Here is a 24,633-nt window from a genome sequence, read left to right as displayed (position 1 = left end):
CAGTAACCAATCTATAAAGTACGTCCTCCCCTTCCGTGCTTCCTCGTTCTATCGTTCAATGTCCTTCACCGGGACATCCTCCCTCCTTCTCCGCCGCTTCATCCGCCCCTTCACCACTACCACCTCGCCCATCCTCCTCTCTCTGACTGGAAATTCCAGCTCGGCAGCAGCAGCAGCGCAATCCTCGTCAAAAATGTCCAGCACACCACAGACCGCCACCCTCGCCGCGGGCTGCTTCTGGGGTGTGGAGCATCTCTTCCGCAAGCATTTCGGGAATGGGAAGGGTTTGCTCGATGCTAAGGTTGGATATTGTGGTGGGAAGTCCACGGCGCCTTCGTATAGGGCTGTTTGTTCGGGGGATACGGGTCGTGCGTCTCCCTCTTTTCCTTCTCCATCGTCTCCTCATGATCACTCTAACCTCCTCCACCCCAACTAAGTCGGACTGAACTAACCATTCTTCTATCTTCTATTTGGTCATCCAGACGCCGAAGCCCTCCAAGTAACCTACGACCCCTCCCTAGTCAGCTACCGCCAACTCCTCGAATTCTTCTTCCGCATGCACGACCCGACTACCATGAACCGCCAGGGACCCGACGTGGGCACGCAGTACCGGTCCGCGATCTTCACGCACGGCGACGAGCAGCAGAAGACCGCCGAGGGCGTCGCGGAGAAGGTCGCTGCGCAGTGGTTCAAGCAGCCACTTTCGACGCAGATCGTCCCCGCGGGACCTTGGTGGGATGCGGAGGAGTATCATCAGTTGTATTTGAATAAGAATCCTGCGGGGTATGAGTGTCCGGCGCAGTATGTGGTCCTTCCTTTCCCCCTTGGTGAGAAGCTCCTTGTTAATGAGTTGATAGCTTTGTGAGGAACTTTCCGCCTCTGGCGGATTGACTAGCTACTAAGCTGTAGGTCGGTCGAAGGATGTTAGGTACTGTTTTACTGTGACTTTTGACAGGCGGTTGCTTGGGCAGGCGGACAGGATAGGCTGTGTCAGGACAGATTGAGAATGACTGTTTATGTATATCATGACGAAATTATATCTTTCACTGGGATTGATTTCTACGACTATTTGTTTTTGGTAACTCCACCATGTAGATATAGTCAAACCGAGGACGGCTGACCACTTCCCAGGAGATAACATCCAGGCGGTGTCGTACTATCTATGGCAGCCCCGTGAGGATGTGAGTTGGACTCCTCCGTATGATGGACATCTTCTACTCCAAGTCCATGTTAGGAAAGTCACCACAGTTTGTAGGGGGCTGTTTCTGCAGCTCCATCAGTTGCGTTTACTCCTCGGTATCATAGTATGGAAAGAGCCTTATCCTTTGGGTTCTATTTATAAGTGCACACTTTGTATGGGAGCGTTGCAGTAGCCCCATTAACTGGGTGTATTCCCCGGCATTGTACTATGGGGGTCACCTTCTTCTTTGGGCCTGATAGCACATAGACCAGCAAAAACCAACACAAGCACGTGCGCCCTAGCAATTTGGTTGCAGGACTTTGCTCTACTACTATTATTTTTCATTTACACTTTTTTTTAGTTCGTTCAAGATCTGCGATAGGAGATTAGTACCCAGTGCTCATGGCATCCATCATCTCATCCAGAATCTACTACTTCGTGCATCGATGGCACTCCTCTTCTTCCTCAGATTGACATGTCCCAACAAATTCCCAAAAGATAATATATCGGACTGTTTCTGCGCAGGGAGACGCCAATAGAAAAGTTAGCACGTCAGGGAGACGGGAGGAGATCTCCAATAAAGACGAGCTGCACGCTGCAGGTGCCGATCGCAACGAGGCGGTGCGGCAATAGACGCAAGGCAGGGTGCGGGATTGTCGCACTAGCGGAACACTGCGACTTGGTGTGGCGATCCAGTTTACTAGAACTGCGAGGGAGGCTAGAAAGGTTGGACTGGCTGTTTGTGCGGACCTTGAAGGTGGCATGGGAGAGACTTGCGATCCACCGGGGGGTAGGGTGGTTGTCGATGTGGAGCAGGTTAGATAGGGGACGATTGATCGCTAGGCACCCTTTCATCGAAGTGACAACCGGGCGCTCACTCAGCCTCCCAGTACACAGCACACAACCAGCAAGGCTCGCTATCAGTTGGTGCGCTAGGGGAACGGCGGATAAATAAATAGGTGGGTGGGTTGGAGAAGTTATTTATGGCGACGAACCCAACCTTGGAAGATACACACACTATTGAGTGGGTAAATCCTTCGGGAGTCCGGCTCGAGTCAGACATGTCTTACCTTTGTTTGCTGCCTATCTTCGGACGTCTCGTGACATTGGCAGTCGTGACAGTCTGTCCCGGATGTGACCTCACCCCCTGATGCATCCCGCTGGGTTTATTCAGTCGATCCTGGGGCGGCAGTGCCCCGTGAATGGCCTTTGATTATGACGGACGGGTGTGGGTCAGAGTTCGTTCATCATGTTTCAGTGCCTTGCGGGTGATCATGATTCTGTATGGTGACGGCTATCGCTGCCTCTTCTTTTTCCGCGCACTAGCTCGTCGGCTTGCGCTGCCGGTTTCGCGGTTTAGCGAAATGACCGTTGCTGGTGGCGGTCCTCGATCGGGCCCAGGTCATCCCCATATTGTGATTCCATGCGGTGCGACAGTATTATTGCTTGTACCCCCGCCAATCATCAGGAACGCCCGCACGGGGCTGTGGGGCCTTAGTCACCGTAATACCGCACAGACACAGGGTTCTCAGGGCTGCGAGTGGGCCGGGGGGTATCCCGCGGTAATATCATTATTAAAACATGAAAATCTGCCCCTTCTTCTCTCGCTCCTCCGTCCGCTTCTTCCCCAGCTCGACTTCTTCCTCTTCCCCTTCTCCAACGCAGTGTTCCTTCTGCAGCCTTTCGTTTACCCAACTCCCGCTTGACCCGTCCACTCACTCGTTCGGACGCGTTTCGTGTATATTGTCCCCCTTGTACATATCCAGCGACCGATCGATCCATCACAATGGTCCGCCTCGCGACTTCCCTGGTCCTAGCGGCCTCCCTGTCCGCCTCGGCCCTCGCCGCCGACACCATTACCTGCTCCGCCAGCAGCCAGTGCCCAGAGGACATGCCGTGCTGCTCTCGTGAGTTAACTACTCCCCGGTGATGAAAACAACAAGTTGTTGACCCCTTCGTCTAGAATATGGTGAGTGCGGTACTGGCGCCTACTGCCTCGGTGGCTGCGACGTTCGTTACTCCTTCGCGCTCGACTCGTGCGCCCCAATGCCGATCTGCGAGTCCAAGTCCTACACCTGGGACAACCTCGACAACCTCGCCCTCAACACCAAGTACCTCGGTGATGCCTCCAAAGCCGACTGGGTCTACTCTGGTTTCCCCAAGATCCAGGACGGCACCATGCTGATGACCATGCCCAAGAACACTGTCGGCACGCTGATTTCCAGCAGCCACTACATCTTTTACGGCAAGGTCTCGGGCAAGTTCAAGAGCTCGCGTGGTGATGGTGTTGTTTCCTCCTTCATCCTGATGTCGGACGTCCAGGACGAGATTGATCTGGAGTGGGTTGGCGCCGACTTGGCCCACGTGCAGAGCAACTACTACTGGCAGGGTGTTCTGGACTGTAAGCGCTCTCCCCTCGTCCACACCGTCTTTTTGTGAATGCTAACTCGATGTAGGGCACAACAGCGCGAACCTGACCATCCCCGGCGGTGACACTTTCGACGACTGGCACACCTACGAGCTCGACTGGAGCCCCGAACAGCTGACCTGGAGCGTCGACGGCACCGTGCAGCGTACACTGACCAAGTCGTCCACTTACAACTCGACCTCGAACGTGTACCAGTACCCTCAGACCCCCGCGCGTCTGCAGTTCTCCATCTGGCCCGCCGGTGCGTCCACCAGCGCCCCCGGCACTATCGCTTGGGCCGGTGGTGCCATCGACTGGGACAGTGCGGATATCCAGCAATACGGTTATGACTTTGCGACCATTGGCGATGTCAGCGTCGAGTGCTACAGCGTCCCCTCCGGCACGGACCAGTCTGGCAACAACGCCTACATCTACACCAGCACTGACGCCCTGCAAAGCGACATCGCCATCGTCAACAACTCGACTATTCTGGGCTCCATGGGTGCTACTGGCTCTGACCCCTCTTTGGGTGCTAGCGCCAGCGGTTCTTCGGCTACTGCTTCTGCTTCCGCTAGTGACAGCGTTCCCTCCTCATCGAGCGGCGGCGCTGGCGAGCACTCCGGCAGTGGCAGCGGCAGCGGCAGCGGCAATAGCAGCAGCGGCGGCAGCGGTGGCTCGAGCACTACCTCTGGTTCGGGCTCTTCGAGCAGCGGTGGCTTCAGCCAAAACGGCGGCAGTGGCAGCGGCAGCGGCTCTGGCTCCGGCTCCGGCACCGGCAACGGTGCTCCCAGCCAGAACGAGCGCGTCCTGCGTGGCTCGCTCTTTGCTGTCCTGGTTGCCGTCGTGGTCCTGGTGACGCTGTAAATGTATCAATTGTTATTGGCTCTCTTTTATGTTGGATATTATTGGAACGTGGGGGATTATGCTCCTCATATCGAGTATATTTTTGTTCTATTCTGCCTTTTTATCTATTTGACTTCGTCGTGACTTGCTTGTCTGTGGTGACAACACCCAGATCGTAATAAACTACTTCCACACTCGTTCCTTGTTTGTCTGTCTACTGTTGGACTTTCCTTACTTGGATTGAACTGGACATTGAAAATGAACAAGTCGCTTCTAATGAATTTTGCTTCCCTCTTTCCTGTCTTGTACGCTGGTGGATGGAAAACCCCATATTACACTGCTATCTCTGTCTGACTAGCGTTTGCTTTCTTTGGTCTATCTCTCTCTTTGTCCATCTGTTTGTTGGTAGGACGGTTTTGCTGCACACGATTCCTGGAAAATATGTACTACCTACAGCTCAATGGTTACGAATATGCCAGTTGGATTTCTTTCCGTTCGTCCATTAATTTGCTCTATAATGAATAACATGTCGTTCAGTTATACTATGCCGAGTTTCCATGCAACTAAGACAATCAATCCTTGGTTGGTTCTGCAACGCCCCGACCGGCCCTTTGCAGCATGCCACACCCGCATGCAAGGTACAGTAATACACGTGGGGTCTGCCAAGATGTGGCTGAAAAGGATCGGAATGGAATGTATGAATATTTAAAACTAGATACATCTGATTGTTCTTTCGAATGTGTGGATATATGCCATTGTGGAGGAGTGGTGGAGTTAGGGCTGTCTATACTCTTGCCGTGAACTATCCGATCTATCATGCAAGATCTCTACCCGTTTGCTACTCTCCCCCCCCCCCCCCCCCCCCTCCTTTCTTCTTCAAAGGCATCTTTAATGCCTTTCTTCTTGGGGGTGTTTGCTATCTGCTATCTGCTCTCTTCCTGTGAGAATGCAGCTCTTGTAATGCAATGCAACACTTTTTATAAATATGAGAGCTCTCCTGCCCTGCTGCTTGGTTCTGTAGTTCATATTGATACCTATTCATTGTGTTCTCTATCATATGGTAAAGGAATGACCTGCAGACATGTGATGCTTATTGATATTGTCTTTCCAAGGTTAGTATCTTCAACTGTGACTCTTCTGCTGGTGTCACTAATGTGGTTGGCGCCTGGCTTCCTTAAGGAGATCTATCAACACAATGCCATAAATCAAGCTCATTTCTTCCATGAGAAATGGAGACAGGCCAGCTCACATATTATCTACATTGTATCTACGTCCATCCTTGGATTGGATAAATTCTCTCTTTAATCTCTGCCATGTGTCTTTATGTCGGCAACTTTTACGACTGCAACCACGTCCGCTTCGAGGTCCACCTCTTCTGCCGAGCCCTACTCTGGGAGCTGACTCGCATCAACGACCCAGTTGAGCGCACATGCTTCGACCTGCCGTTCAACCCAGATATCCCTGGCTGTGAGCCACATGCAGCCACTGCTGCCAATTCCGCTGAGCTTGCTTGGGATGGTTGTGGCACCGCGAACCGGAGCAATGTGGTGCAGTGGGTGATCTGTGTGGACGCATGCGAAGCTTGTTCGAATTGCTCTAATAGGCTGTGACCACAAGTCCGTTGAAATATCAAATTGTCATGCTTTGCAAAATTTACCATTCTACTATATGAATCTACTGGGCAAGATAGTCCACAATTCCGAGAAATTGTAATCATAGGACTTCTGAATTCGGTGAAGCATTTGCCTATTCTAGAACAACACGCGGTAAAAAGAAAGTAGCTTTTTATCAGCCAGCCTGGATATCTTGCCTACATGGCTTCTTATTGCCTGGCCACTCCGAGTTCCCGTAGAGAATCAGTCAGCCCCAACCGTATCAAGTTATCGATCTCTTTCTGGGTGGCAACAACTATATACCCCAGCATGCCGATTGCATTGACCCCAGCCTCTTTATTGATAGCAGCGCGTTGCCTAGGGAGGACCACCATCCAACGTTTTGAGAGAATAAAATTGTGCGGACACGCAGCGTTAGGTGGAGCCACGCCAAAATTCTCAGAGAGACCTTTCCCTTTCTTGGTTGACTGCTGGAGGAGATCATTATAGATCTCTAGCAAACGTTCTGGCGTCAAGTCATGGGGATCCAAGCGACGGTAGAACCATTCAAACGGAACTCGAGCTGGCTCACCATCCTTTGAGTCAAGAAAGGACGAAAAGAGGTTTGGAGGTGTTGGAATCAGCTGCAGGTGCTTGTGCAATCGACTGCATCCTCCATCCTGCCCGCAGTTGTAAAAGGCAACGTAGTCCCTGTCTAAGGTTGACAAAAGAGACCACACCGATATGATATCGTTGATATCGAGACTCTCATATTGTCTCCGATAGCCGTCGGAGGTTACGAGCATGAGATGTGGCCTTGCCCAGCAGAACCTGTTGGCGACCAGAAAGTGGGACGTACTAATTTCGCCAATCTCAAAGCCATGAGTACTGATATCGCTTCCCTCTCTCTTCTGATCCAGCTCATCGATCCCGTTTGCCGCCGATGGATTCAATTGAATTGTTGGCTTTTTGGCAAGAGCAGAGGTAAGCAAGAATTGGAACTAGAACGATATGATCAGGCTCCCTGTGGGTATGTATCCATATTCAAACATGGCATGCGGCATACCTTGAGGCCTCCATCAATATGCTCAATTATTACTTCCTTATCATTGTATATGACTGTGCCAGAATTGACAAGCTTGTCGAACTCGCACAGTATGTATGATTCATCCATGATTGTCTTTGAAAGAAAGAAGCTGCAAGGGCTTTGCCTGTATTGAAGTATGTGGTGTGACGATTTGATGGTGATGGCTTAACCGCTCTCCTTTAAAAAAGCATTGAGTGTGTACTGTCATCATTACGCCCCTTATTTGCGTGCTACTGTCAATCATAGAAAGTAGAAACATCCCACACGACTACCTACCAGTTTGGCTCAGTAGTCAATGCGATGGCACCCGCACTGCCACGTCATCAAAGTAGACCCCTTTGGTAGCTGCTATTATACCATTCTACACCGCTAAGACGAAGGCACATCTATTCTATGGGCCATGGCTTCAAATGCTATCTACCGACTTTGTCGCCCGGTATTGGTATATTGGTCGAGTCAGGGTTCGACGGACGATCAGTTCCAGGAATTTATTCAGAAAAACATCATTGTTTAATTTGGCCTTCAATCATTCAATCTTACTCGCTAGAATCTCCTCCCCGAGTTTTTCATCTAGATGAAGGCCTCTAAGTCGATGGCATCGGTCGGGGTGAACACAAAGCCGGCCGTTTACGAAAGACGCGATGCTACTGAAGATGAAATAAACGAATTGTCACATGTCGCCGACTCAATATCATCCATTGTCTAGATCGCTCTTGCGGTCAGCGGTGCAGAGCGATTCCTATTTTATGCCGCGACAACTCCTTGGCGTTCTGGGCAGCTTACCTTATGCCGCTCTCTGCATCCGCTGTTGTGGTGCAGTACGTCCCGAAACTGGCGCGACCACCTACACTCCTCGATTGATTCTCTAACCCACCGCCAAGACACACTAGTCTATATTGGGAGTTTTTCCGGGAGTATTGATATTCCCGTATTAGCTGCAATACAGTGACTTACTCTTGTCATAAGACGTCGCTCTGTCTTAGCACTGAATTGGCGATCCAATGCAACTAGGATAAGAGGGGTACCCGGCGCTTCCACCATATCCTGTTCTTTTCGCCAATCCAGCCCCCTTTCGCTCTTCTTCTATCTTCAAATTCAAGATAGAGAGATAAAATATCTATCTCCACTATGTCGTCTGTCCACGGAGCCTGGATGAATCCCAAGGGTGAGTCCTCCAATATCCAGCCAAGCCGACTATCCCTCTTTCTGATCGATCTGTTCACTATCGCTATATCCATATGTTTGACCCTGCTCATGTACGCCGTATGTAAGTCCACTTCTCCTTTGTGACGCGACACTAATCTTTTCAATAGTCTATATATGCTTTAGAAGTAGTCGTCGCCACCCTGGCTGCAGTCGAAGATACCAATCCGGATATATATAAGCGTTTCAACACTGATGATGATTCCATTAAGCCCATCACCTATCCTCAATCCGGAAGCCCCATTCCCGCGAGATATCAACCCATTACCAGGAAACTACGAACGAGTATCAGGCACTTGCGTATCCAGGCTGGGTCTTGGTCGCCATTCCGAGGTCTCGGTATATTCTGCATCTACTCGTCCACCCGGGGGTTTCTCGGTTGGTTGATACGTGCATCTAGTGGCTCTTCTCTAGTTGAAATCATTGCCCAACCTCTTATTGGCATACTCCTAGCCCCCTGGGAGATATCGCTAGTTCATATAATCATATCAAAGCCGTCCTCTAAGCGCTTCTACCAACGGATCCCTAGCTACCGGACGTGGATAAAGATTGTGCCTCCGGTGGCCTTGCGAGAGATTTCCGATTCGGCAAACGATTTGTTTGAGAAAGCTCTTGAGTCAGCTGACTGGCTCGATTTTGATAACCCCCTTAACACTACGAGGGAAACCGGTTGCAGCTTGGCTATTCTTGTCTTCGTATTCAAAGCTGTGGGTTACTTCCTGATTTATAACTTAGCGAACGCAATTTTCATCCGCGTCGCTGCTTCGATGCTTCCAGAAGAGGACGAGCCTATTGTACCGTTTGACCGTTCCTTTGGTGGCAAAGCGAACCGGTCCTTGGCCGATAGCAATGGCTATCTTACTCTTAGCGATGCTTGGGCCTCCTTTCACTGGCCGGCTCAAATTCGCTTTGCTAAAATCGTCTTTAAATCAAAGGCGGTTTCAGTGACGTTAGAGATGGTGGCAATGCTTGTTTGTTCGTCTAGTGATATCTGCATGGCATTGCTATGATTGTAGTCAGGGCACAATGCACTGCCAATGTCAAGGAGTTCCACAACAAGCGCCAGCCTCCGTCATGTCTGTGGTCAAGTGAGGCGGAGCGTCAGCTTAGACTCTCGGGATTCTGATGACGGACGCGTTAGTGGAGCTTCGGAACACTCGAAACAAAACAAAAACGTTATCTTGGGCATATGCAGGCAATATCTGATATCGTCGATCACAGTGAAATTTAGACACTTGGACTAGTGCTATGTCTGGTGGGGACTAACCCATTCGCCTGAAGCCTACCCTTTTATCACATCCAGATTTATCCATATAGACAAGGTGGCAAGATAGAAGTCTGAGATAGAGTAAAGGTATTCGTTACGGAGATCTAGGTTGCGCTCTCGGGCCTTGACCTGGGTAGTCTTTTTTGTCTCACCTTTAGACGTAAGGGCGCGGCTAATCCTCGATTTCGTTGCTTGAAGAGCGAATTCGTCCCACAGAAAAATCGCTATCTCGTCGAGGTATAAGGTGGATTTTTCGAGCAGGTGATCGCATAACGCTTCGAGCATGACTAGAGTGATGCTAGGGGGTCATCCACGTTTATTGGGCGGTGCTTTGACGCTGCCCTAGATCCGTATACTGGAAGAGATTCTTAGGATGGTACTCTTGTGCAGCTAGCAGCCTGTGCCATCTGCGATATAGAGAGTTCCCCTCTGTGGATGGATAAGCCCATGTTTTGAAGGAGCTAGATTTAGTCGACAACTCGTCATCGATTGTAAAGATACTCCCTTGGGAGGCTGTTTTGGAGGTGGGGTAGAGTGGTGTTGGATGTATTAAAATTACAAGCGAATACATTCTTGAAGGCGCTATGTAATCTCCGTAAGAGGCAATACACGTCCAATGGCCAGGGTACTCCGGAAAATTCCCAATATAGACTGGTGTGTCTTGGCGTTGGGCCTGGGGAATGAATCGAAGAGTGTGTACCTTTGTTAGTTCTGTAGTATAAGCCATTAGGTAGTCAAAGATTCTTCATCTGGCTACTCATGAAAAGCACTACTTTTGATGAATAGTGAAGCTGCCACCAAAGGGAGTGTCATTCCACAATTCGCAAAGTCATATGGTTCTCAGCTTGCGACTGATTCGAACTGGATGCGGCCAAACCAAGCTACGAAGCCGAGAAATACCAACGAGAAGTCGAGTGGGATGATTTTGTGTTCGAGATTGAACAGGGTCTTCGCGCTTGTACAGTCATGTTCGTCTTTCCTGTCCCCCCATTCATATAGTCCTTTGCTCACTCTATAATCAATGGCATGTTCTATCCCATACCACTTATGCAACAATTAGAGTGTGAATAACCTGATTACAAAAACTGGCGAGATGCGTCTGGACGGGGTCTCAAATGATGCAATCAAGGCTATCAATCCTGTGTATATGCAACCATATATATCTACTTCCATTCAAGCAAGTTACTTCATTTCTAGAATCAGTGGCACACCAAAAACCATTTCCCAAACCCTTTCTTCCTATACACACAACGACTTTCAGACCCATACTCATCTCACAAGGTAACATATTTCCTCCAATCGTGCTGATCCTTAAACCCCAACACCTCCCTAATCTTCCGATTACTCAAGGGCGCCTCCCACTTCCCCATCTTCCTCGTAATCGGAGTCCCAGGACAGATGCTCTTCAAAAACTCCTCTGTCGGCACCTCCGTCGTGATAGTATCATTCGTAGCATTGAAAACCTGAAATCCCAACCCATCCTTCATAACACCTAGGTGACAAATCTGGCCCAGATCGCGAGCATCGACATAACTCCATGCATTCCTTTTACGTGTCTCGGGCTTCTTCACAAACCCCGCAAACTCGGTCTCGTATTGGATAGGGTCGATGACATTCCCGATGCGCAGGGCGTAGATGTCAGCGCTGAATCGGCGCGCAAAGGCCCGCGCCGTTTGTTCACCGCAGAGCTTGCTGAGAGCGTACGAGTCCATCGGATTGACGTCATAGTCTTCCTCCAGCGGGAAGGAGTGATACTCCGAGTCTCCCTGCGTGAAGCAGACGCCGTAGGTGGTCTCCGAGCTGCCGATGATCACTTTCTTGATGCCGAGTTTGCAGGCTGCTTCGATGACGTTGTATGTGCTGACTACGTTGGCTTTGAAGGTTTCGTTGTCTGGGACGAGCATATTGCGCGCGTGTGCTGCGAAGTGGATCACTGCATCTGGTGGGGTGGTTGGTGATTCTTTTTCCAGATTGCGCTCAATCTCGTACTCGCCCATGTTGAAGTGCGAGGAGAGCGCGTTGAAGACTTGGCCGCTGTCTGTTAGGTCGCATTTTAGAGTGTACACGTCTGGGTTGAGGCCCACGCCGTCAGGGTTGGGGAGTGGGTTCAGATCCAAATTTAGGACTTGGTGGCCTTGTGCTAGGAGGTATGGGATGCAATGGCGGCCGGCCTTGCCAGAGCCTCCGGTGAAGACGATACGTTTTCCCATAGTGATAGATAGACAGATGGGTGAATGAACCACGGCGTAAACGGGGTCAGCATGACACTTTAAATAAGATGTAGTCGGCTAATACTTGCTCCATTTACCCGTCCCACCCCTCCCTGCATTGATTTGACTTTCTACAGCGGGTCAGTGGCGACTCTTAGCCAGAGAAGGGTGGAGCTTGATTGGAAATCAACATTGCCTTATCGTATGTAGATTAATGTTATAGATGTAGAAATCGATAGATATCAATGCTAATCTCAACCCAGGACCCAAGTAACGCCCGAAGAAAACAGCAACCGAGATGCGAGATAGTATAAGATAGATGAGATCAATGCACTCCACCGCAGCCACACTCCCCAAGTTCCCGCTTCCTAAAGTCTCCATGGTACGTGTCCAGGCCATCCGTCCGAACCTCAGCGCCGAGAGGATTGCCCATCCAGCTAAACGCCTCTGTTGAGACATCCTGTGTGGATGCATCCGGAGACCAGTATGCGGAGGACTGGAGGCGCTTCGTGACGCTACTGATATCGAGATCCAGGTAGCTGGCAAGGAATGAGCCGACGTCGGTGTTTTCATGATTGCCTACGAGCTGCCAGGCGTCTTTGGAAGAGGAAGCGTAGATGTTGACGTCGACGGCTGGAGGAAATGTTAGCAAAATGATAATGGTATCATTAGGACCATGTACTTACCAGAGTGGCCGTGGGTAGACCAGCCGATCTGGGCTCGGCGGCTAATCATATCTGCAAAGACATACTGCGGCGGAGCTAGTGCGTCTGCGTGGAGCAAGGCGTCCACCTCTGTATCAGTGGCATCGGTGATACCAAGTCCTTTCTCCAGCAGGGTTTGCCGAATATAGGTCTGCTGCTTTGCCTCGTCGTCACCCTTGCCCGGGCCAGACAGGTATTCATTCAGCTGGGCGTGGAGATACTCGCTCGAGTGACTCGCGTTAGCTAGCACGCCGGGAAGCCACAGGTACTCTGGGTAGCTCTTGTGCAGCTGTTTCGCAGCGGACAAACCACCAGTCTCGTGGTCGGATGTGCTGACCAGCACGCCCGGTGTTGAACTTTCGTCCAAGAAGTCCAGGACGGCAGTAAAGGCCTTATCGTACGCTAGGACCTCGTGCACTTGCGCAGCAGGGTCATTGCCGTGTCCGGCGTGATCAATCCGCGAGCCTTCGATCATGAGGAAGAATCCCTGCTCACTGTCTTCAGTGGCCTTGCTAAGCATGGTGAGCGCCGTACGAGCCATCTCCTCAAGAGACGGATACACCTCGCTCTGAGAGCGACGATCAATCTCGTATGGAATATCCTTCTCAGCAAAGAGACCCAGCAGGGGCAGTTTAGCCTCGGTCCCACCATTGAGCGCATCGAACCCAGCACGGTCCTGCATATAGTGGAACCCATTTTCCGCCGCAGCGGAAACCAGATCGCGATCGTCGCCCCGACAGCTTCCGTCCGTGGAATTGGGCAGGAAATGGCATCTCCCGCCACCGAGCATGAGGTCCACCACGCGTCCAAGTGGGTGTTCGCCAATTTCTTGTTCGGCGATGCTATCTTCGTAGCTTCGCATGTTGGCATGCGAGGCAAAGCACGCTGGCGTTGCGTCTGTGATGCGCGTCGTCACCACCAACCCGGTCTTGTATCCCGCCAGCGCAGCAGCCTCCAGCACGGTCCCGCAGGGAGAGTGGTCTGGGAGTACTGAGATGGCACCATTGTAGCTCTTGTGTCCGCAGGAGAAAGCCGTCGCTCCAGCCGCGGAGTCAGTCACCAAGCTGGAGCTTGAGCGGGTCCGCGACGTCCCGATGTGGTGCTGGTCTAGGACCAAAATCTCATCAATGGGTAGGCCGTCTGTCAGTTGTCTGAAACTCCTCGTCATCGAGAGACTGGTCGGTCCCATGCCGTCCGAGACCATGAAGATCAAGTTACGTTTCCCGGACGGCTTGCCGCCAGGACCCCACAATTTAGACTGACTGTGGCTTTTGGTCGTTTCGTGCTGGTATACCACTGCGAGAACGACTACTGCGATCGTGGCAATGAGCGCCCAGGCGACGAGTCCAATCTCTCGCCAGACGGCCCAGCCCCGTCGTCGTTCATCAGGGCGAGTGATCCGTTCGCCGGTGAGGAGGGCATCCTCCTCTTCCGCATTACGGATGGAGGAGCGGTCGGAGGATGGGCGCGGAGCCAGCAGAGGCTCTTCCCGCGCCATGGTGTGTGTGTGATAAGAAGTGATGAATCAGAACGATCTGAGGAGTAGTGGAAGAGAAGCTTGGGGAGTTGGATGGCGCGATAAGATAGGAGCTCACATGATCGGTCACGTTTTACATCATTGGGAAGCGGTAGTCATTTGCGCATTTCAACTATGTTTCTACGGATAACATCCTATGACCTCCCCTTCCACCCTATCGGAATCAACGCCGCCGCAATCTCGTTGACTCCGCGCTCCGTAGCCAGCAGATTAAACTGCGCCGCCGCATTCCGGGTGTCCTGGATATCCACCCGAATACCCAGCGAGTTGATATGGCGCTTCGTCTCCGGCGAGAGAGGGAACATGGACGCCCCGAGTCCGAGAATGAGCATATCTAGACAGAAACAATACCTTCGTTAGCAACCAGTAGACAATTCAATCCAATCCAGTCAATCCCCAGGGGGGGTGACCCGGAAAAACCTACCCGGACGCGGCCACACCATACTCAAAAGCCCCCAAACCTGCTCCTCAACCTCAAACTGGCCCTTGGAATTAATCATAGCCGCCTTCGCTGCATTCGCATCGTTTGTCTTTGTCTCCGTCTCCTCAAACGCCTTCCACGGCCGCCAGGCGAATGCCTCGCCGCCGACGAGCAACAACGCGTCGCCGCCGGTGATCTTGACGCCACTGTTGAGATGGAATCCACTGTCCAGGCAGGCGTCGATGGCTGTTGTCGGGGCAGGGATGTTGCCCAGCACGTTCAGCGCGGCGAAGTCTGTTTGGGTGTCTTCTTTGGACTCGGGGCCGCGGTCGTGGCTGGTTGGTTTGGCGGCGTGCGCTCGGGAGACCATGCGTGCTGGACGGACTGAGGTGGAGTTGTGGCGGCTTGTTGATGGGATGCCATAGACTGAGGGTTGGGTGTTGTTGAGCGAGGCCAGGACGCGTAGGTGTTGAGATGGGTTCGGGCGCACAAGAGGAGCGCTGATTAGAGAGGTGCGCAGGGCGCGTAGGAGTTGGGGAGATGGGGAATGCATTGCGATGTGGTTTCCAAGGTCTGTGTCCGGTCTGGCACTGGTGAAAGTGGTGAGTGAGTGATTGTGAGGCGAGAGGGCCAAGGGAAAAAAGGACTAAGCTCCCCCGGCCCGAAGTACATGTCTTGGCGATCGACCAATAAAGTAGAAGGCATTTGCAAAGGCCTTGAATGAACATCTGTATTAATATATCCGTTCTGGCGAACCTAGCGATTACTCTAGTTTTATTTCCAGTTTCCCCGACTGTAACCACTGTTCCCCCTGCCCTGCGGTGCGTATGAAACAGAGATAGACATAGAACGGCGGACATGCATACGAGTCGTACACGTCGTGAAGGTGTCCCGAACGCCAAATTGGGAGAAGGAGAGAAAAAAAAGAAATGGACCCGAAAAAAAGACACAACTCGCCCTCCATTGCATGCAACGTCCGAATCATTCACTATTACCTCCCACAGGAACCTTGAAATTGTTGCTTTTTCCGTCGAAGAGAGAGAGAGAGAGAGAGTATCAAACATGCGCACACATGAATACACAAAATCAAAATCAGTGGCGCGGATGTCCAGTCCCATGGTTCCGATCTTCGTCGGATTGACTGGAGCTGTCATCGCTCGGCCCGTTTAGGACACCGTTAGCCCGATCTTGAAGAACTTGGGCTTCTTGCGCTGCCTTTTGGGCGCGGATCTGCTTCCGCCACATGCCGGAGTAGGAACCCTTCAGGGCCAAGAGCTCTTCGTGTGTGCCGCTCTCGACCACCCGGCCGCCATGCAAGACTAATATGCGATCTGCTGTGGTGATGGTGCTGAGCCGGTGCGCGATCACCAGCATGGTCCGGCCGTGTGCAAGGCTCGCCAAGGCTTTTTGGATCTGCTCTTCCGTCTCTGTGTCAAGGGCGGCGGTGGCTTCGTCCAGGAGAATGATGCGCGGGTTCTTGAGAATGGTGCGTGCGATGGCCACACGCTGTTTCTCGCCGCCGCTGAGCCGCAGGCCGCGCTCTCCGACCTTGGTGCTGTAGCCATCGGGGAATGTCAAGATCTTGTCGTGGATACTCGCGGCTCGGCAAGCCTCATAGACATCTTCATCTGTCGCGTCCGGGTTGGCGTACTTCAAATTGTACATCAGGGTCTCGTTGAACAATACTGTATCCTGGGGCACCACGCCGATATGTTTGCGGACCGAATCGATGGTGAGATCCTGTACATCGTGCCCGTCAATACGGATACATCCCTTTTCGGGATTGTAGAAGCGAAACAACAGACGGAACACGGTCGACTTGCCGCCGCCTGATTCCCCAACCAAAGCTGTGGTGGTCCCCGGTTTACATTGGAAACCGAGTCCATTCAGTGCCGTTTTGCGAGCATCATACGAAAACTGCACATCATCGAAATCGATTTCACCCTTGCACACGGCCAACGGGACCGCGTGGGGGTTATCAACCACTGAGGGTTGCTCTCGGAAGAGCTCCAGCATGCGCTCTGCGTTGATCAGCGCAGATTGGATGGAGCGATAGAAGGTGCCGAAGAAGTTCAATGGCCCTTGCAGCTGAGCCATATAGGTCAGCAGAGCAACGAACCGGCCGACAGGTTGCTGGCCCATGGAGACCTGGTAGGCCGCGATAAAGCACGTAATCAGCAGACCGAACATGAAGACAGTGTTCTGGCAGGTGTTGAGTAGCGTCAAAGAGAAGAGTACGTGGTATTCGGCTTTCTGGTAGTCGCTCACTGCACCGCGGTATCGGTCAAACTCGTACTGCTCGGCGTTGAAATATTTGACGGTTTCGTATGAGACCATAGAATCGTTTCTAAGCCCACCATTAGCCACTGTCCAGAAAATACAGGCAAGGACAACTCACTTCACAGCATCTTCCTGTCTCGAAGCGTTCACCATTTGCCGCCTAATCGTCGCTCTCCACTGAGCCATGCGAATGGTGACGTACAAATACCCAAAGGTGGAAATCGCGACCACCAGAGCGTAGTACGCATCAAAGAAAATGAGAAAGTATCCAACGGCAACCCCAAGATCGATCAACATCGGCACCACCTGGAAGGTGACCTGCTCGAGGAACGTGTTGATCGAGCTTCCCTTGCTCAGGGCAGACAGGACTTCTCCTGTCTTCTTGCCCAGATGAAAGTCCAAGCTGAGACCGTGGACATGCTCAAAGGCGGCGGTAGAAAGCTCCATATAGGAATACTGGCCCACCGGAATCCAGAGGCTGGAGCGAACCGAGCTGAGCAAGCCCTGGCCGCCCTGTAGCCACCGATAGACCACATACATGCAGATTTCAAACCATGGGACCCGAAATTCTTGCCCATTCTCCATGGCCAGGATATTGGTGATCTTTTCCACCTGATACGGCACCATCACATTGACGACCCGCTGGGCAACAAGAAGCCCGAAACATATCACCACGACTATCTGCAGGCGGCGCGACTTGGATGGCCACAGGTATGGGAAAAAGAGAGAGTATCCGCTCAGATACTCCCACCAGGTGGTTGACGGTGCAGTCGTTGGACGCACCCACGGATCTGGCCCTTTAGGCGGCTGATCGCGCGGACCACCGTTGGTCGAGCCGTAGCCATTGCCGTTGCCGTTGGCAGCGCCAGACTCGGCAGGAGAAGGGTCCAACAAGCCCGTAGTCTCCGTCGTCCCATTAGCCCGTCGCTGGGCCTTCTTCTCAGAGTGTTTCATGCTCAGAGAATTGCACGCATAGAGCAGTACCAGCACAAACAGAATGAGGACGCGCACGCTGCCGGCGACCACTTCCAGGTATTCCCATACGGTCGTTCTCTTCCGTAACCTGCCACCTTCAGGATCTCCCACAATGGGCTCATGGTGGGGCGCCGTGTAAATCGACAGGGATGCGCTGAGAATGACTAGTTCAATCGGGATGGCGACCGACCACGAGACGAAATGAGCGAGTGTTGGGGAAGGAGAGGTGTCAAGTAAGGATATCAGGATGACCGAATACACGAAGAACGAGGCGATGATGCAGATCTATGGTCCGAGTTAGTTTTTGGCAATTTTTGCTTCTTTTTGGTCCAGCCTTGCACATACAACAACCGATTGTCCCTGCCACCAATGCTCGGACCGCGCTACCAACGCATGGGCGATAAAAATAATGGCATTAGCGAGCCATGTTACTAGAATGCCCACGGAGAGCCAGTTGAAAAATCGTTTTACGGTCTTGGAGAACTGCTGTGTTTGGCGATAGCTGTTCGAGCTTCTCGACCGCATCGGCAGTGGGCGCCCACCGGGTCCCATGCGTTGCGAAGCGTCTTTGTGAACATTTCGCGCCACGATCATGGTATTGGCCAGGAAGGCCACGACGAAGAGGACGAAAAGGAAGAGTGGGTAACAGGTGCGCAGGTACTGCAGCAGCTCACTGGCTGCGTGGGGATCCATGGTGGCCAGTCCTCCCAAAATCCAGCACAACCAAAAGATGGTTCACACGATTTCCATGACACAGTGACCGAGAGAATCCCCGTGAGAGATGGGGAAGGGTGTCGGTCGGAAGGGGGCGAGTAGGAAGGGGAAGAAGAGAAACAGAGAGAATGGACGGATTCGGGGTTCGGATGTTCGGATGTTCAAGGATCGACGGGGAGCGAAAAATGGCCGATCACGGACGGTCGTGGCGGGGACGAGCACAGAACACCCACGTGGAAGCTTGACGTGATCGAGGTCTCTGTTGCTTTTGATTAGTTTTGCTTGTTGGGGCGAGGTCTCGTGCATCGGGCGGAGCACGGGACATGGGGGAGAGATGCAGAGAGGGCGATGGGCAATGGCGACTGACTGTAGAGATGGACTCTCTCCGATACGGTGTATGTGGGACACACACAAGAGAGAGAGAGAGAGAGAAGAAGAGGAAGAGGGAAAGAGGAGACGATGCTTGGGAAGGAAGCGAAGGGAGAAAGAGGAAGAGAGAGAACAGGATGGTGAGGGGAATAATGACGGGGTGGATCAGGTCTGGCCTGAGTAGAAGAATAATAATAGTGATCTCCGAGACACCATCGAAATGTTTGCCTCCGAGTCGGACTCGAAGGTCCAGTATACCACAGGCATCTGGTTAGAATCACATTTTTAAACCCACGACCCAAAAAGACCTCGATCTAGATCATTTAGGCCCGTCCGAGCCCCCAGAGATGTACCTATGATTAGCTGCAGGGGCCGCCTTAGCTTGACCGGGGGGATGCGAGTGGGTAACTAAACTGGGTAAACTATTCATGGCTAGCCCACAGGCTAGTTCGGTTTAGTCCTAATCCATCCCTCCGCCGGCATATCCTCAGCATCATCAAAGGGTGGTCGCCGTCGCCAGCGCTCACCGCTCTCACCACAGACCGACCTTCATTCCTCTCTCACCCATCCACACACCCGCCCTGTTCTCTTCCACCCCAGCATGGCCGCCAGTCATGTCCGATCCAGCTCGCTCCCCGGCACCTCCGCCCCCGCCACCGCCACCCAAATACTCACATCGGGCTGCCAACGCGCTCGCCAGGTTCGCCCAACCCTTCTTCTCCGGGTCGCGTCCTCCGAGCCCGCAGAGCGGCCCGGAGGGTCCCCGGTCGATCAGGTCCAAATCGCTGTAAGTGCTGCAGTCCTTCTTCACACGGGACACACCGCTCTTAGACCAGTCGTTCTAACACCTCTGGCAGACCCGGCGAGCCCCAGACTGTCACCCATAAAACCGGAATCCCCATCGTCGCGCTTGATATCTCGCCCCAGCGCACGCACGCGGTCATCGCCGGTAAAGAAATCCTCAAAACTATCCGCGTCTCGCCCGACCACTCCTCCGAAGAATTCAACGTCCGAAATGCTGTCATCAGCTACGCTTCCGCCCACCATGACGCGGGCGTGTCCATGCCACACAAGGACCAGCTGAATGTACGCGACGTGAAGTGGTCCCATAGCAATTATGACCGGACAATTGCCACGGCCGTCGCGAACGGCCGCATTGTCGTTTACGACCTGCAGCGGCCCGGCCTCCAATTATGTCGCTTCCAGGGCCACAGCCGCCAGGTGCACCGGCTGGCCTTCAACCCCCATTTCGCCGCGTGGCTATTGTCGGGCAGCCAAGATGGCACCATCCGCATGTGGGATCTGCGAGCAGCTCCCACGAATCGCGGCACCTCCACGTGTGGGAGTAAGCATGTGTACCATGGCAACAGTGATGCCATCCGGGACGTCCGGTGGTCGCCCAGCGATGGCGTCGTGTTTGCGACCGCCGCGGACAGCGGCGCCATCCAAATGTGGGACCAGCGGAAGGGCAATGCGCCATTGATGCGCATTGCGGCTCATGATCGCCCTTGTTTTTCGGTCGACTGGCATCCCGACGGGAAACACATCGTCAGTGGTGGCACAGACCGCCAAGTCAAGGTCTGGGATTTTTCCTCGTCTGCAGAACGAAGACAAAAACCCGCCTTTCAGTTCCGAACCCCCCAGGCCGTCGTGAATGTGCGATGGCGGCCGCCATCGTGGGTGGGTGAATCACCCAGGTTGGGAGAATGGCAGTCATCCCAGATCGTTACTTCTTACGACAAGGAAGACCCGCGAATACATCTTTGGGACCTTCGTCGCCCGCATGTCCCGTTTCGTGAATTCGATCGGTATGATTCCCCCGCAACCGATCTGCTCTGGCGCTCCAAGGACCTGCTTTGGACAGTCGGGGAGACCGGGGCGTTCACCCAGACCGACGTCCGTTATGCGCCCAATGTGGTTAACCGCCGACCGATGTGTTCGGTGGCCTGGAGTCCCAATGGCGAGTTTGTCGCATTTGCGCAGAAGCGGCCCACGCGGCGTGTTCGGGTAGCTGAGTTCCTAGGCCACGAAGAGGATGAGGCGAGTCCCGGCGACAGATCGCTGAACGACAGTCCCGGGGAGGACATGCTGGACGAAGCTGCCATGGTCTCTACATTGCGGCACCGACATACCAAGTCCACTCCCCATCGACCATCCAAGTCGTTGGGCAATACTCCACCCGGAACAGTGGATAATGTACTTCCTGTGCTTCCTTTAAATCAAGTCTTGGAAAAGATTGCGACCCCAGGGCCCAATCAATTGGGCACTACCGGAAGCATCCCAGGTGCTACAAATGATGCCTTCGTTTTTCGATTCTTGGCAGGTCGCTATGCGCCGCTGATGGATGAGCGTCGGGGCCAGCGCACATCCGTGGAGATCCTGAACTCCTTGATGGAGGCACTGGACCACAACGCCGAGTGCGCGGATGAGGTCGCCCTGACCAAGGTGGCTCAAACCTGGAGGATTGTGAAATTCGCCATCCTTCAAGAGCTTCAGCGGAGAGCGAGGCAACAACCAGCGGGTAAAGCCGGTCCCAAAGAGAAGTCATCCAAGGAGGGATTATTGATGGACCGATCCCGACCAAGCGAGGAGAAGGTGAGGAGTCGGCTGTTCAAGGGTGTCATGGAAACCGAAGGCCATCGAAGTCTGATATCAGAAACCGAAAGTACCTCAAACATGACAACACCTCTCGCCAAACCCTTGCCCGACTCTCCTCCAATGGACTCTTACGACAGCGGTGATTCTCAGATCCCTTCATTGAGTGACGCTGCGATCGATGTTGATCCCCTACCGCCGTCAGTTCTCAGCTCTCACAATGGCTGGAGTATGTCAGGCGCGAGCGCCCATCGCGTATCCCCATTCCAACAGGGACAATCGGTCTCGAGTGTAGACACGCACCCTTCCGATCAGCTCCGTGATCCATTCGACCACGGTTCGGAAATTGATCAACGCTCCGCTCCTCGCGCGATTGCCGGCAAGGTGGACTGGCGTATTCGCAACCACCCAGACTACCCTCGTGAAGGTTCTGAGGATGATTATGATCAGAAACTGGAGGATAAACGGGCCGCCATCCGCGACTACAAACAGGCCCCAAAGAAGGTCTTGACGCTAGAATCTCCCATGCAGTCCAATCGGCCTCCTGCACTCGACCCTTACCAGCAGCACGGATCCTCTGATAGCTTCCCAATGTTTTCGGCATCTACGGACAGTTCAAATCCTCCGAAATCCGCGGGGGCCTCGTACTCGCCCAATGGACGGCAGCACGGAGAGTCGGATGCCAGTGCCGGCGGAGGCAGACCCAGAAAAGAGTCTAACTTGGTTTCTCCTCGGGAAGTGGTGCCAGAGGAGGCCATGTCATTTGACGAGTCTCTTCTGGAGTACGACCAAGTCCATCTCGAACGTCCATCTAGCCCGCCTCCGTTTCTGGCCGAGTCAACTCCATTAAAACAACCCCTTCCCGGAGACACCCAGTCTTCCACAGATACCCCTCCTCTTTTCTCGGCTTATCCAACGATGCTGGACATCACGGAAGAAGTCTCCCGAGTTGAACTCCCTTTCACCCCAGATACAACAGACTTGAAGCCGTGGAGTATCGAGGCTATTCTGAAAGAGGCGGTCCGTTATTATCACAGCAGCAGTAGTTCAGTCGACATACAAACCGCAGCCCATCTCCTCCAGAAGCTTCACATCCTTTTCAAGGACTGCGAAAAGATCCTTCCCTATGCAGAGTGCGAGCTCGTCTTCCAAACCTACAACGACCATCTGATCCGCCATTCAATGAACCTGGAGGCCGCAGAGCTGCGTCTCTCCTGTGTGCCTCATTACCCCAATGTGTACGACTATGCCCAAATAGACACCTCCATCAACGTCTTCTGCTATACCTGCCAACGACCGTACGAGAACCCGCGCCGCGACAACACCCGCTGCCACCGCTGCAACACCCCACAGCCTCCCTGCTCCATCTGCATGAGCATCGATCCGCCCCCGGAATGGGTGGAACAGCAGCAGCAGCAACAGCGCACCAACTTTCCTCCCCTCACAAGCCCGGGTTCCGAAACCGAAACCATCTCCCACCTCTCCTCACAATCCTCCATCCGAACAGAACCCCTCCCAGCCTCTGAACTCGACCATCCCAGCCTCTTTGCCCCACCCCGTCCCAAGGGCTCTGCCCTCTGGTCCTGGTGCCAGGGCTGTGGCCATGGCGGCCACCTCGCCTGCATCACAACCTGGCTCAGTGACCTCACCATCAGCGCTGGCGGCTGCGCCACACCCGGCTGCACGCACGACTGTGGACCAGGCCCCCGCCGTGGACTGAACCGTCAGGCTTTACAAGCTGAGACCAAGCGTCGCGACTCGGCAACTCGTTCCGCGGGCGTCGGTCTCGTCAAGAAGGACCCCTGGACAAAAGGCGAGAGTAAGGCCGTCGAGAAGGTTAGGGGTATGCTCGGAGTCGCCGGCGTCGCTAATGCCCCTGCTGCTGGGAGTACGGCTGGATCCAGTGCTTCGACGAATGCGACCTCTGCTTCTGGGGCCGCTGCTGTCACTTCAGGGACGATGTCACCGAAGAAAGTGAGACTGGTTACTCCTAGTGAGCAGGGGAAACGGTCTCGTCGGTCGACGGCTGCTTCGAGATAGTAGATGTAGGTGGTTGGTACGTCATTGCTGGTCAAGACGATGTCTTAATGAGAAAAGTACGGTATACTCATTACAGACTTAGTTCTAGTGTACTATAAATACTAAACCAATCTTGAAACCATCTTCGACGAGATAGGATTAGTAGACAGAAGTATGGCACAGCCCAGAACCTCAGGCTCTGGGGGCTCTGGGATTTATATAGATATTTCCTGACCCACACCACATCCCAAGCAAGCATCTACCTTCCTCTCTCAACACCAAAAATGTACCCCATCAAATACACCAACCCAAGCCAACTCCTCCATGCACTAACCCCCCTCTACATGCTCCTTGAAACCCACCAAACAGGCCACCAACACCTCATCTTCTCCTCCGTCACGCGCATGCAATTCGAAGAAGACCTCATCTCCCCGGAAGTCCATGCCTCATTTTCCGGATTCCTCAAATACTGCTATCACCACCCCACCCAGTCTCTAGCCGTCAAAGTCCCGCTACCACTGCACTTCACTGTAGTCGCTAGTATATTCAAGAAAATGATTGACAGGCAGCTTTTCAAGATGGATCTTCTAGACACTGAGGGCTGGAATAATACTTTGCGGAATATCGTGTATATTGGGGACTGGGCTTTAGAACCAGATTTCTACTGGGTTCTGTCCACGAAAACGAGATATACCAGTCCCTCTGTGGTACTCGAAGTTGGAACAGCCGAAGATTTTCCACAACTTGCCGATAAAGCGTCCATTTGGTTGGAAACTCTTGAGTCTAATGTGCAGGCTTTTATAACGATTCAACTTGACTATAACAACGAATGCGACCTTGCTAGTGATACCGCCATCAGGATTACGGTGTGGAGACTGACTCCAACTAACAAGGCATATCAGAGTGTGTGCGTTGGTATCGTTCGTTTGCGGTCTTTGCTCGGACGGCTGAGTACGTCTGTCTTGTGGTATTCGACGGATCCTGTAACCGAGACTGTAACTTCGGACAAGGGGATTCGGTTGGAGCTCGAGCTTTTCGCTCGAAAGAAAGCTTCAAGGAACCCATTTTCTGCAAGCGATGTTTTTCTTTCTAGGAGGTTGCCGGCTGGGTTTGCGGAGGAGTTTTGGAGAATTAACCAGTGTGGTAACGTGGGTTAGTTAATTGGTGATGGGATAATGGGGTCTGGGAGGGACTGATATGTGTGTTGACTTCAATGCTAGCAAATGATAC

General features: G+C 52.9%; 12 protein-coding genes across 12 annotated transcripts; 6 read left to right on the top strand and 6 right to left on the bottom strand.

Annotated features, from left to right (window-relative positions):
* Positions 1-58: 58 nt before the first annotated feature.
* On the top strand, positions 59-891 carry N7510_011438 (peptide-methionine-S-sulfoxide reductase; the record flags this gene model as incomplete). The annotated part of the gene is made up of 3 exons (XM_056983363.1): positions 59-368; positions 483-801; positions 858-891. The coding sequence occupies 3 exons, from the start codon at positions 59-61 to the stop codon at positions 889-891; spliced, it is 663 nt and encodes a 220-aa protein (XP_056828857.1).
* Positions 892-1,732: 841 nt separating this feature from the next.
* N7510_011437 (uncharacterized protein) lies at positions 1,733-2,035 on the bottom strand (the record flags this gene model as incomplete). Its single annotated transcript, XM_056983362.1, has 1 exon — positions 1,733-2,035. One exon carries the CDS (start codon positions 2,033-2,035, stop codon positions 1,733-1,735), a length of 303 nt encoding a protein of 100 aa, XP_056828856.1.
* Positions 2,036-2,966: 931 nt separating this feature from the next.
* utr2 (putative cell wall glucanase (Utr2)) lies at positions 2,967-4,451 on the top strand (the record flags this gene model as incomplete). The annotated part of the gene is made up of 3 exons (XM_056983361.1): positions 2,967-3,087; positions 3,144-3,581; positions 3,637-4,451. The coding sequence occupies 3 exons, from the start codon at positions 2,967-2,969 to the stop codon at positions 4,449-4,451; spliced, it is 1,374 nt and encodes a 457-aa protein (XP_056828855.1).
* A 1,292-nt stretch (positions 4,452-5,743) lies between these two features.
* N7510_011435 (uncharacterized protein) lies at positions 5,744-6,040 on the top strand (the record flags this gene model as incomplete). Its single annotated transcript, XM_056983360.1, has 1 exon — positions 5,744-6,040. The coding sequence occupies one exon, from the start codon at positions 5,744-5,746 to the stop codon at positions 6,038-6,040; it is 297 nt and encodes a 98-aa protein (XP_056828854.1).
* Positions 6,041-6,252: 212 nt separating this feature from the next.
* Positions 6,253-7,196, bottom strand: N7510_011434 (uncharacterized protein; the record flags this gene model as incomplete). Its single annotated transcript, XM_056983359.1, has 2 exons — positions 6,253-7,023; positions 7,089-7,196. 2 exons carry the CDS (start codon positions 7,194-7,196, stop codon positions 6,253-6,255), a joined length of 879 nt encoding a protein of 292 aa, XP_056828853.1.
* Positions 7,197-8,237: 1,041 nt separating this feature from the next.
* Positions 8,238-9,322, top strand: N7510_011433 (uncharacterized protein; the record flags this gene model as incomplete). The annotated part of the gene is made up of 2 exons (XM_056983358.1): positions 8,238-8,372; positions 8,423-9,322. The coding sequence occupies 2 exons, from the start codon at positions 8,238-8,240 to the stop codon at positions 9,320-9,322; spliced, it is 1,035 nt and encodes a 344-aa protein (XP_056828852.1).
* Positions 9,323-10,853: 1,531 nt separating this feature from the next.
* On the bottom strand, positions 10,854-11,789 carry N7510_011432 (NAD-dependent epimerase/dehydratase family protein; the record flags this gene model as incomplete). Its single annotated transcript, XM_056983357.1, has 1 exon — positions 10,854-11,789. The coding sequence occupies one exon, from the start codon at positions 11,787-11,789 to the stop codon at positions 10,854-10,856; it is 936 nt and encodes a 311-aa protein (XP_056828851.1).
* Positions 11,790-12,114: 325 nt separating this feature from the next.
* N7510_011431 (alkaline phosphatase) lies at positions 12,115-13,991 on the bottom strand (the record flags this gene model as incomplete). The annotated part of the gene is made up of 2 exons (XM_056983356.1): positions 12,115-12,422; positions 12,476-13,991. The coding sequence occupies 2 exons, from the start codon at positions 13,989-13,991 to the stop codon at positions 12,115-12,117; spliced, it is 1,824 nt and encodes a 607-aa protein (XP_056828850.1).
* Positions 13,992-14,164: 173 nt separating this feature from the next.
* On the bottom strand, positions 14,165-15,004 carry N7510_011430 (Mth938-like domain-containing protein; the record flags this gene model as incomplete). The annotated part of the gene is made up of 2 exons (XM_056983355.1): positions 14,165-14,364; positions 14,455-15,004. The coding sequence occupies 2 exons, from the start codon at positions 15,002-15,004 to the stop codon at positions 14,165-14,167; spliced, it is 750 nt and encodes a 249-aa protein (XP_056828849.1).
* Positions 15,005-15,543: 539 nt separating this feature from the next.
* On the bottom strand, positions 15,544-18,399 carry hmt1 (putative vacuolar ABC heavy metal transporter (Hmt1); the record flags this gene model as incomplete). The annotated part of the gene is made up of 3 exons (XM_056983354.1): positions 15,544-16,798; positions 16,850-17,991; positions 18,052-18,399. 3 exons carry the CDS (start codon positions 18,397-18,399, stop codon positions 15,544-15,546), a joined length of 2,745 nt encoding a protein of 914 aa, XP_056828848.1.
* A 1,004-nt stretch (positions 18,400-19,403) lies between these two features.
* N7510_011428 (WD repeat protein) lies at positions 19,404-23,424 on the top strand (the record flags this gene model as incomplete). Its single annotated transcript, XM_056983353.1, has 2 exons — positions 19,404-19,576; positions 19,647-23,424. The coding sequence occupies 2 exons, from the start codon at positions 19,404-19,406 to the stop codon at positions 23,422-23,424; spliced, it is 3,951 nt and encodes a 1,316-aa protein (XP_056828847.1).
* Positions 23,425-23,687: 263 nt separating this feature from the next.
* On the top strand, positions 23,688-24,560 carry N7510_011427 (uncharacterized protein; the record flags this gene model as incomplete). The annotated part of the gene is made up of 1 exon (XM_056983352.1): positions 23,688-24,560. The coding sequence occupies one exon, from the start codon at positions 23,688-23,690 to the stop codon at positions 24,558-24,560; it is 873 nt and encodes a 290-aa protein (XP_056828846.1).
* Positions 24,561-24,633: the final 73 nt, after the last annotated feature.

The sequence above is a fragment of the Penicillium lagena genome (genome assembly GCF_028827675.1).
Source record: "Penicillium lagena strain IBT 129212 chromosome Unknown utg000008l_segment0_segment0, whole genome shotgun sequence".
NCBI lineage: Eukaryota > Fungi > Ascomycota > Eurotiomycetes > Eurotiales > Aspergillaceae > Penicillium > Penicillium lagena.
This window is presented reverse-complemented; position numbering and strand designations above follow the sequence as displayed.